Source organism: Drosophila persimilis, unplaced genomic scaffold (genome assembly GCF_003286085.1).
Source record: "Drosophila persimilis strain 14011-0111.01,24,50 unplaced genomic scaffold, DperRS2 tig00000000-arrow-pilon, whole genome shotgun sequence".
In the NCBI taxonomy this organism is placed as follows: Eukaryota; Metazoa; Arthropoda; class Insecta; order Diptera; family Drosophilidae; genus Drosophila; species Drosophila persimilis.
In genome coordinates, this window is record NW_020825288.1 from 21,811,074 (window position 1) to 21,822,383 (window position 11,310).

The window sequence follows — 11,310 nt, forward strand, 5'->3', positions numbered from 1 at the left end:
ACAAATTGTTTTCATTTCAGTAATAATACTAATTAAGGTTCTTCTGTTCTCTGTTTGCAACTCTTCGATTTGCTCTCGCTCTCCCCTGCCATCTGCCTCATGCCACACAATGGAATCAATGGAGAAGGCCAGAAGCCAGAGCCAGAGCCAGACGTCAGGCCGTGCAAATAATGGATAATGTCGGACAAGTAAAAAAAAAAAAGTGCAAATGGGAAATTTCTAAAGAGAAAACTCTAAACAAAAGCCAGTCGGAATAATAGTTGAATCGAAGGGGGAAAAACAGAGTGCAAACAATAATAAAAATAAAGAAGAAGAAGAAGAAGAAGAAGCAGAAGCAGAAATTGACTTTGAATCCGCCGTAGAACGGAGTAGGATAGGAGGGGTGCCTCTGGATGGGAGGGAGGGAGATACCTCTAATAAAAAACTGCTTTCTTGGCTGCTCGACAAGTCAATTTGCCACATTAACGGTTACTACTTCTTATGGGGCTTGCGGGCTTACAGCCCGACAATGGGCCAAAAGAGTGCTCCACTAACTGCTGTACGAAATGCCATGCCACTACCTTATATCTCTCCCTCTCTCCCCCTCTCTCTGTCTCTGGCTTTGGGTTGGGAAAACACGAACACGAATGAAGCCGCTTGAATTGAATTGGAATTTACGGGAGCTGGAGCTGGAGCTCTGCTTTTTTGCCACATATTGTGCAAATAATTTGGGCGTGGCGTGGGAATGCCTCAGTCATCGAGGAGACCCCGGCCATTGTCTCTCCCCTTGTGGCATTGTGCGTTGGGAAAGTGGCCAGAATCCCATTGCGAATCATTGGGCATTGGACATCTTCGGAGAGTGCATTTCTTATGCTCCAGCCGCTTTTCACTTTCCACTGAAGAGAGCCGTCTTTTTCCCGCGACACAATTAAAAATGCAAATGAGTAAAGAATCGGGAGCGAGCGCATGGAAAGTGATTGCCTATCGGGCGACCCACAAAACAGGTGGCAGACGAGGGGGGGGGGGCCAAAATGAAATTCTCTGCACGAAAACCAAAGGGGGGAAAAGTGTGCGGTGCAGGGCCGCAGAAAGTCTACACAGAAAACTCAACGAAAGCACAAAAAACCAATTAAAGAAAACAATAACAGAATTATGTATGACACAACCACAACTCCCTCTCTCTGTCTCTCTGTCTCTTTTTGGCTGCAAAATCATCATAAAAGTTGTCTAAAACAAAGTGGCAATAAGACAGGCCCTCACCGCTCCCCCCCACCCACCACTCGCAAGAAGTCACGAAACAAAACAGAAACGAAAGAAACACTAAAGAGACAATGGGAATGGGCCAATGTTCAAAAGATATGCGTAAGTCTCTCTCTCTGTCTCTGTCTCTCTCCCTCCACCGGATATCCTCGGGTGCTTTTGGCAGAGGGTAAGGGGTGCTTAGGGGGGATACGAATGGAGGATCGCATTTGTTTGATAGCCGGGGGGCCGTCTGCTGGTCTGGTCGGTTGCATTTATCATTTTGGCAAGCGGACACTAAAACTTTCACTCCCATCATACCCTGCCGCCTGCCAGAAGAGAGAGAGAGAGAGAGGTGACTGCACTCTCTGTCCAACGCTCTCCCTCTCTCTCTCTCTCTCTCCGGCTGCTTCTTCTCTCCATTTAACATTCGATTAATAATCAAAGTCTAAGTTTAACAATTATTTTGAACGTGCCTGGCACGCAATAAAGAAAATTAATTGAGAAATGAAATGCGCCATTGGCTTTGGCCAGAAGGGGAGGTGGGGGGGAGTGGGGAAGGGTCTAAGCCGCGTCTTCACATTCGCTCCGAAGGCGTTTGTGTGTGCAGTGAATGGCAAATTGAATAAGTGGATAGACGGATGGATGGGTGGAAAACGCAGAGTGCCAAGAAAAGCTACAAAATTGTTTCACGCGTCTTCAAATTGAAGCTAAAACTACAGTGCTTTCTGCGTCTTCAGACAACAACACACACTTCTCCTCTCCAAGCGCATTGTCCACTTTCACTTCGTGGTCCAGCCACCAAGACACGGACTCCCTCCCTGCCTCCGCCTCACCGCTCCAGGAGAGTCTCTGCCGCCATGCCTCAAGCGGCTCTGGTCTCTGCGTTGGCGAAAACTAGTTACAGTTTAGGCCGCCGCCAGTACCCCTCTGGAACCCTGCCTGGAACGATTAGAGTGGCCGATGACTAATGCGCTGGAAAATTGAAAATCGCTTTTTGCAGCTCGACACAAAACAACAAAAAAAAATGTTAAGCCCACGATCTGTCGTCGCGAGTGGCAGGCACGTCGTGTGGAAATTAGCGTGGAAATCAATTGAAGGAAGGGTTTTCCACAGCCTTTTCCACATGATTCATGCCAATCGGAAGAAGAGACAGAAGAGAGGAGAGTCTCAAGAGAGTGCCAGGGCGGTAGGGAGGGGAGGACTCCACTTTCATTGGCGACTCTCAAACATCTTCCAACAGATTATGCCTTGAGCAATATTTAATTAAAATATACACACAGACGAACGATGGGCAATCATTCATTTGTAATACATCTGTGATCCCAAAGCCATAATTAAATGGACATCCCCCCTCCCCGAAAAAGAGAGAAAAAGCAAATCAAAAGAAACCATGGATAGAGGTCATTGCGCCACCAAAAAGCATGATCCGACAGATCGGATGTCCATATCCATGTCCACAAAAAAAAAACCAGCTCAAAAGTTCAGCCCGAGGAAGCGGCCGTGCGGCCTCCTTTGGGGCTGAATGATTGAACATTCGATTCGCGTTTGTATAATTAATTATTACTTTAGAGAGCGAAAGATGACGATTTGCTGTTTGTTAAGCGATTACGGGGCGGGGGGTTACATCACACACGAACGGGCGCTTCTGTCACCTTTTGTTGCACTTTTTTTTTGCCATTTGCCATTTCAGCCGATAGCTGAATCGATTATCGCGCCGCTTTGCATACCGCCGCAAATTTAATTAATTGTTATTATGTATTGCAAAAAGCGGATTGCAGTTGATTATTGGCCAACACACACACGGAGAGGCAACGAGGCAATGCGCCTGGGGAGAGCCGCGAGTCGACAGTCGAGAGCCTGCGCATGCGTGACTTTTCATGACCGAGCGCTTCGATCGCGAGTTTTGGATTGAAAGCTGGAAGATTGAAGCCAGAGCCCCAAAGCTTCAAAGTCGGAGAGAGCTTTGCTTTTCCTCTCTCTGCGTGTGCTCTCCCTCTCTCTCTGTGCATGCCGGCTCGGCTCTCTGTCGAGTCTGGCTTTTATCGCATGCGATATTTGTCGACTTGTTGCATGCCTTTTAAAAGCTTAGATCTCTGCTGCCCTCCCCTGCCGCTCAGGTGCACAGCGACGTACTAATGAAATCAAACACATGTTGCCCCACACTCTTTAGGCCAATTTTGGTGTTGCCAGTGGTTTTTGGTATCTCACTTTTTGGACATATTCGCTGAAAAGTAAGCCAAGCTGCGGTGGCAGTCACACACACACACATAAATGAATAGAGGGGGAAGGGTATTTGCCAGTTCGGATCGATTTCCTTTCTAATTACAGCCTCGGGGCCATGGTTTTTGGTATTTTTGCATGTTTACAATTTCATCTCCATTTCTAGGCAATTTGTTGCAGCCACTGTTTGGGGGGAAAGAGAGAGAGAGATGCGGAGATGGAATGTAGACATCAAATTTTTGTTGTTTTTTCTTTCGGTTCGGCCTCTGCAGCTGCAGTTCGTGATATTTTGCGATTTTTCTCACTGGAATTTTTTGTTGTTTTTTTTTCTTTGCATATTTGAAGTACAATTAGCATCGCCGATTGGAGTCGGACTCCCTACCCCACCCCGCACTGCATTTACGGTTAACAGTACACCGTGACTAGAGAAACGCAGATAACGAGAACATCTCCTGACGTCATCAGCTTCCCGAAATGGAATTCGCATCGGGAAAACACACAAAGAGAGGATGAGAGGGAGATGAGAGAGGACCGGGCCGCGTACGTGAGCTAAAAATAGCCCAAGCGCGTAAAATCTGTGCGAAAGCAGCATAAAAACAAACAAAGGAGCAAAGGAGGAACGAAAAATGAAACGGGAACAGTGGAAATGAAGAGAATGCCGTATCAGTAAGGCAGCAAGGCGATAACGGGAATCAGCAGGTGCTGCAGTGCCATCCATCTCCCCCGGCACAGTCCGAGCAGATAACCAAAGTATTGCTGCCAGCTGCCAGTGTCCACCTGTCATAATGTCACAAAAATATAACGGAGATAAGAACCGATCCCCCCCAATTTAAGAATGATGTAAGCCAATAACCTGGTCACATGCCCAATCGGAATAATAGATATCCCCAATTGGCATTCAACCCTCCCGCCCTTTTCTACCCACAAACGGCAAGAGTGTAATGCGCATGCAAAAGTCCAATTAGCGCAAGTGAAGATGGCAGAGATAATGAGATGCCGCCCCCGCTCCCGCTCCCGCTCCCCGTCGCACTCTACTCAACCCAGTGCAAAAAGTTCACGCAATACTGACCTCACGCACACACACACGCCCAGGAAGAGGCAGAACCACAAATGAAACGGGTACAACGCCCACGCATGTTGCAATACACAAACAAACAAACGAGAGCGACAGAGCGACGGAGCTTTGTGGCGCCGAATATGACGGTTGTTGCGAACAAGCTGTATGTCAGTGGGGTGGCCGCTCTTCGAGTGGCTTATTCTCTCTCCATCTCTTTACGGAGCTCAAGATACAAACTTTACTGAGAGTACTGTGTGGGAATTCCTCACCTTGTTTAAGTACACCATGCTTGCGCCTATACGTGACGTCAGCGCACGAAAATTTCTACCGACGACGCAGAAGCCAACTGACCAGCAGCAACAACTCCAACAACAACAACAACAAACTATTACTACTACGAACGGAAATCCATAACAAAACTACGATGCGGTTACGCTTCGGTTATTGCCTTTAATTATTGTTTTTGTTGTAGGTGGCGCTGCTGTCGTACGCATATATCGGCCTGGCCTGTCGTCCCCCACTAGTCATTCATGGCCCGATTGCTGTGCATACATATGCAAATGTGTATGTGCGAGTGTGTGTGTGTGTGTGTGTGGAGTCTCGTTCGGGACAACAACAACAACGGCAAGAGAAACGAAATTTCGCGCCGCGCCGCTGAAGGGAGCCGAGCCGCCGCAGAGTTGTAAAACGTGTTTTTGTTTTGCCCGTATTATGATTGAACAAAAATGCGTAGTTTTTGCTTTCATGATACTACTACGGAATAAACTAGTTGACCTCAGACAACAGCACAGCCGTAAAGCAGATATTGAAAAGAGCGTGTTTTGGTTGGTCATCAAGCATTCAAGTCATCAATGGGGCCCCAGCCGATGGACGGATGCAGTCTGTGACCCAAAAAGTAGCAAACACTTTCAAACGGTTGCCAATTTTGCCTCCTATATATGTACATATACATTTATAATTATCATCATCATAATGATGAGGCAAACAAAGCATTTATGCAATCCAATATAACACAGAAATTCCACGCCTTTGGCTTATTGGGCACCACAGCCCTGTCTGAGTAGTGTTATCCTTTTTTCGCACGCTCTCGTCACTTTCACCCACACACACTCACACACACATGCCCAAAGGGTATTAAGGAAGCAGACAGCGCGACGCTTGAAAAGGGCGTTGGGCAATCCTCGCTCGGGACGCAGAAGCTTCAGCTTCGTGCCACAAAAACAAAATATCTCCACTTACACACAGCCAGACAACATTTCTGCACCTTGCTGCTCCGATGCTTACCCAATTCTCAGTGTGGATGGGGAGCTGGGGCTGGGGCTGCTGCTACATTCCAGAATGCCTCCAACGCTGCTGCTGCTGCTGCTGCTACCTCTGCTGACGTCTGCGACGATGCTGATGCTGCTGCTGGCGCATCAAGCAATCGGACACATGCACATTATTTCACTTGACTTGATTGCCCTGCTATATTTTACAATATTATGCATATTTATAAGCATTTGCACAACACCCACACACACACTAATGAAGGGATAACACGCACCTTCCACCTTCCCGATCTTTCCGATATTGGTGTGTGTTTCCTCCTGCCTTTTTCCACCTCCACATACATATACACTAGACGACCAGCAACTGGCTGCTGGTTTTATGGAATTTTCTATTGCTTTTTCACGACTGTTCACTGAGCACGCTGTCCGTCTGCTGATGATGCATTCCGCGCACTTGCATCTAATCTGAGTGTAGCCCACGCACGGCCATTTCTTTTGGGACAAACAATATTTTGAGCACAAAAATACAAATTTGGTTTTAAAACAAAAAATTCACACGAGAGCGGCCATCTTGCGAGCAGTGTGACCGCAGATTTGACAATAAAATATACTGTCTGACCGTCAGAAATATACCGAAATATAAGTCACAAATTTCAAAATACTATGTAAATATACTGATCAATTATTTGTATTCAGATTCCATCATATTCCTCGTTTTTGATATTCGGTTTAATATTACTAGCTAGTTAGGACATTCAGCACTGAAAAAAAGCTTTTAGCTGATAAATGAATCAATTTTCTACAAGATTGGTTAGTTTAAAACACTTTCTATGATTTTAATATGTCTAAAATAAAACAATCAAAAAGATCAAAGCATAAAACGTAAGCGTGTATGGAATGTAACGTAGTGTGAATGGAATGTTACGTAATTGTTGCTGGTCAACAGGTTTCCGCTTTGACTGTATGGACATCTTTATACCCTATTTCATTTAGTAAACATTAAAATTCTGTTTCCCAGCTGATTGGAAACATAACTAATCAGTTATGTCTCAGATTGAAATGTTGTAGACCTATTAAGGCAATCAGATGCAGTGTCCTGTACATACAAATATTCTTTGAAAACCATAAACTGCGAAATATCATGGAGATAGCTTTGAAACAGGGACGACTTAATTGTACCCTGGGATGGCAAACATTTCCTCAAATCTATACTATTATTTTTCCAAGGGTATCAGAATGTTGCGGGACAATGTGGCTCGATAGATGCTACCTGTCACGAGTACTTTTAAGTCACGTTTTGCCTATCGTTTCTTCGCCAGCTCTAATTGGCACGCCAGTGTGACCGTATTAATCCAAACAGACCTGCAGCAATTGTTGCGCCGTTTCCACACGTGCAATATTTTGAAAATATGCGCAATTTGAAGCTGCAATTCTGCAATGAGCTGCAGACGAAGGTGCCCCAGGCCAGGCAGATGCTACAGGGGCCGGAAGTCAGGCTGGAGGGTACGGAAACCACGTACATCGTCACCGACAGCAATGTGTACGCCGTGGAGGGGACCGGCAGTCCCCCAGCGAAGGTTATCGCAGATCTGCCCGACATCGTGGCAGCCGAGTTCCTGCAGCTCACCAATGTAATCTGTGTGGCCACGCGAGCAGGCGAGGTGCTACTCATCGATCCGGATACACTGGCCACCAGCGAAGGCACCTACTGCGATGTGGGGATCGAGCGAATGGCATGGTCGCCCAGCCAGGAGGTGGTGGCCTTTATAACCACCTCCCACAATGTGGTGGTCATGAACTCCACCTTCGATGTGATCGCCGAACAGCCGCTGGAGGCGGAACTGCCCGCCGACCAGCAGTTCATCAACGTGGGATGGGGCAAGAAGGAGACACAGTTCCATGGCTCCGCTGGGAAGCAGGCTGCCAAGCAGTCGACGGATCAGCCAGCTCAGATGACGCAGGAGCTGCTCAGTCAGGATGTGAACATTGCCTGGCGCGGGGATGGCGCCTACTTTGTGGTTTCCTATGAGTCTGGAGGCGGACGCACCTTCAAGGTGTACGACAGTGAGGGTAAGCTCCAGCACACGGCCGAAAAGAGCAGCAATCTGAGGGAGATAATCGCGTGGCGTCCATCGGGCAACTGGATTGCTCTGCCCCAGTGGTTCCCCAACAAGTCGACGATCTCCCTGTTCGAGAAGAACGGCCTGCGGCATCGGGAGCTCGTCCTGCCCTTCGACCTGCAGGAGGAGCCCATACTGCAGCTCAAGTGGAGCGAGGACTCTGACATACTGGCCATCCGCACGGCGAAGGAGAAGGAGCAGCAGCAGAGGGTGTATCTGTACACGATAGGAAACTATCATTGGTACCTCAAGCAGGTCCTTGTCTATGCAGACACCGATCCAGTGGCCGTCGTCCACTGGGACACTCGCATGGGTGCGGAACAGACGCTCCATGTCCTCCTGGAGAGCGGCAAACAGCTCGCCTACTGCTGGGCCTTCGAGGTGGAGCCCTATGCCCGGCACGGCATTGTCGGTGTGATCGATGGGAAGCGGCTGCTCCTCACAGACTTTGCACGGGCCGTGGTGCCTCCGCCCATGTCCCAGCGGGTGCTCCAGCTGGACGAATACATCAATGCCATTGCCTGGGACGATCAGCAGCTGTGTGTGTACACCTGCGACCGGAGGATCCACTTCTACGAGCTCAAGGATCGCCTGCAGCAACAGCCAGAACCCACCAGCGGTTCCATCAAACTTCCGCCACTCCACGGGGAGCAGCTACTGGAGCTGGCAAACTTTACGTACTTCTCCAGAGATGGCCAACTGCTGGCCACAACAAGCGCTCTGGGAATCACCCGCCTTCTGTGGCTCCAGAAGAGCGAGAACGAGGTCTGCCACTGGATCGATGCATTGACGATCGATGGTCTGGTGAATGCCCTTTCAAGGGCCACCCACAACTGCAGGCATATCTATGCCCACACTCTGGACAGCGGAAAGACCTACGATGTCAGTCTCGCATCGGACAACGCTTTAGCTATGGAACAGGTTTCGGCCAAACAGTTTGAGCCGTCCCTCGAAAGTACGTATCAAATGATTCGTTTATTCCCTTGAATGTTCTTGAATGAATGAACCTTTTCCTCTTTAGGGGGACTCGTGACCCTGCGTCGTCAGAATCTGCTGCAACTGGGGCGGAGTGGCGAGCCCATTGCCGAGGATGTCACTTCGTTTCTCTTTATTGGCACCTATCTGGCCTACACCCAAATGAACACTCTCCACTTTGTGGACGCCGACAATCGTCAGCATTTGGCCTCGCGGAATATCGAAAGGGGCGCCAAACTGGTCACAGTCATTGACGAGGAGGCGCGAGTGGTGCTCCAGCTGCCGCGTGGCAACCTGGAGGCCATTTATCCGCGACTACTGGTCCTGGATCACGTGAGAGTCCTGCTGAACGCGCTAACGCGGCGGGACAGGTATTTGGAGGCCATGAAGCTGCTGCGGAAGAATCGTATCAATCTGAACATTATCTGCGACACGAATGTGGCGATGTTTGTGGATCACGTGGATGACTTTCTGCGCGAGATCCAGGAGACCCAGTGGCTATGTCTTTTCATCAGTGAACTGCAGAACGAGGACACCACCGCCATGTACCCGAGGAGGGCCAATGAGAGCCCACAGCGCCTGCCGCGTGGCTTCAAGTTTGAGGAGAAGGTGTCGTACATCTGTGCCCTGTTCCTCAGTCGCATGACGGAGACCGCCGAGGACCGCACTCGCTTCCGCTTGCCCCTGATCACGGTGTTTGTGCGACTCGGAGATGTGAACTCGGCCCTGAAGCTCATTCGAGATTTGGGGAATCCGGCGCAGGAGGATCAGTTGTTGAAGTACCTGATGTATCTCGTGGACATCAACGAGCTGTACAACGTCGCTCTCGGAAGCTATAACCTCGAAACGGCCCTGTTTGTGGCCCAGAAATCGCAAAAGGATCCCAAGGAGTTCCTGCAGTATCTGAACGAACTGAAGGCCCTGCCCGAGGACTACCGAAAGTTTCGGATCGACGATAATCTCAAGCGCTACTCGTCAGCGGTGCAGCATCTCGCTCGCTGCGGGGAGGAGCACCACGACGAGGCTATGGAGTTTATACGGAAGCATAGCCTCTACACCGTCGCATTGTCCTCGTACAAGGCTCATCCGGAGTTCCACCGTCGGTTGTGCGTGGCCTATGCGGATCATCTGAGGGCCAGTGCAAAGCTGGAGAATGCCAGCCTCATGTACGAGCGTGGAGGGGAGCTGCAGCAGGCGCTGCTCAGCGCCCGACATACCCTCGACTGGCAAAGGGTTATGGTGCTGGCCAAGGCGCTGGGGGATCAGTCTCTCGATCAGGTGGCTCTGTCGCTGGTGGGGCCGCTGCAGCAGCAGGGCAGGCACCTGGAGGCGGCCGAGTTGGTCAAGGAGCATGTCCAGGATAAGGAGAAGCACTTGGAGGTGCTGCTAGAAGGACATCTCTATGGAAAGGCCATCTACGAGGCGGGTCTCCAGGGGGGAAACGTTTTGGGTAAGCGTGGGGACTCTTTTTCTTCTCTAATTGTATGCCCTGAACCCTACCCCTGTGTTCCTGCAGATGAGAAGGTAGCCCCCGCTTTGGTGGCCCATGCGGGACAGATGCATGGCTCCCTGAAGTCGGATCTGCAGCTCTTTCTGGAATACAAGCAACGGCTCCTGGACATACGACAGCGCCGGGCGAGTGGTGCGGAGATGGAAGGTGATGGCGACGTGGACATTGACGAGGTGGATCTGCTCTCCGATACGACGAGTATGCACTCCTCCCGCTACAGCGGCACATCCCGCGGCACAGGGTAAGAGCACAGAGTCAGCACAGCCAAGGCTTTAGAGAGTTTCACTTTTCTTCCTCTTCCTTCTCCTCCGCCTCCGCCTCCTCCTCCTCCTTCTTTCTGTAGCAAGACATTCCGCTCGAGCAAAAATCGACGCAAGCACGAACGCAAGTTGCTCAGCCTAAAGCCGGGCAACCCCTTCGAAGACATTGCGCTCATCGATGCGCTGCACCAGCACGTCACGAAGATCGGCCAGCAGCAGCAGGTTGTGCGTGACACATGCAAAGCACTGCTGCAGCTGGGCGGGGGCGAGGACACACTGGCGAATGCACTGCAGCGTGAATTCAAGACGCTGCTGCAGACAGTGGAGTCGGCCCTGGACGAGATTTGGATACCCGAACTGGTGGGCGGCGGGGCCAGCGGATCACTGGCGCAGCATCTGACGGGCCCGAATGTGGACTACATGGCCCTGCAGAAGGAGCAGCGCTACGCTTTGATAAGTGGGTTGATGAAGGATGATTTGCGCCGGCTCTACGACCTCTCCTCTCTTTGCAGGTCCCCTGAAGCGCTTCAAGCCACAGCTAAATGCCGTCGACTGGCAGCACGAGATTCTCCAATGATTCTCGATTTGCGTGCAGGAGGATGGCCGCTTTTCCATTTACTTTCACTCTGTGCTGGAATTAAATGTTGCATTACATTTCGCATTGCTAATTGAAACGAAA

The 11,310-nt window shown here is 50.0% G+C and overlaps 1 protein-coding gene across 1 annotated transcript; it reads left to right on the top strand.

The window, feature by feature from the left end:
- Window positions 1–7,175: 7,175 nt before the first annotated feature.
- On the top strand, window positions 7,176–11,310 carry LOC6591600 (putative elongator complex protein 1). The gene is made up of 5 exons (XM_026991515.1): window positions 7,176–8,841; window positions 8,908–10,311; window positions 10,378–10,612; window positions 10,715–11,088; window positions 11,144–11,310. The coding sequence occupies exons 1-5, from the start codon at window positions 7,176–7,178 to the stop codon at window positions 11,206–11,208; spliced, it is 3,744 nt and encodes a 1,247-aa protein (XP_026847316.1). The 3' UTR covers window positions 11,209–11,310.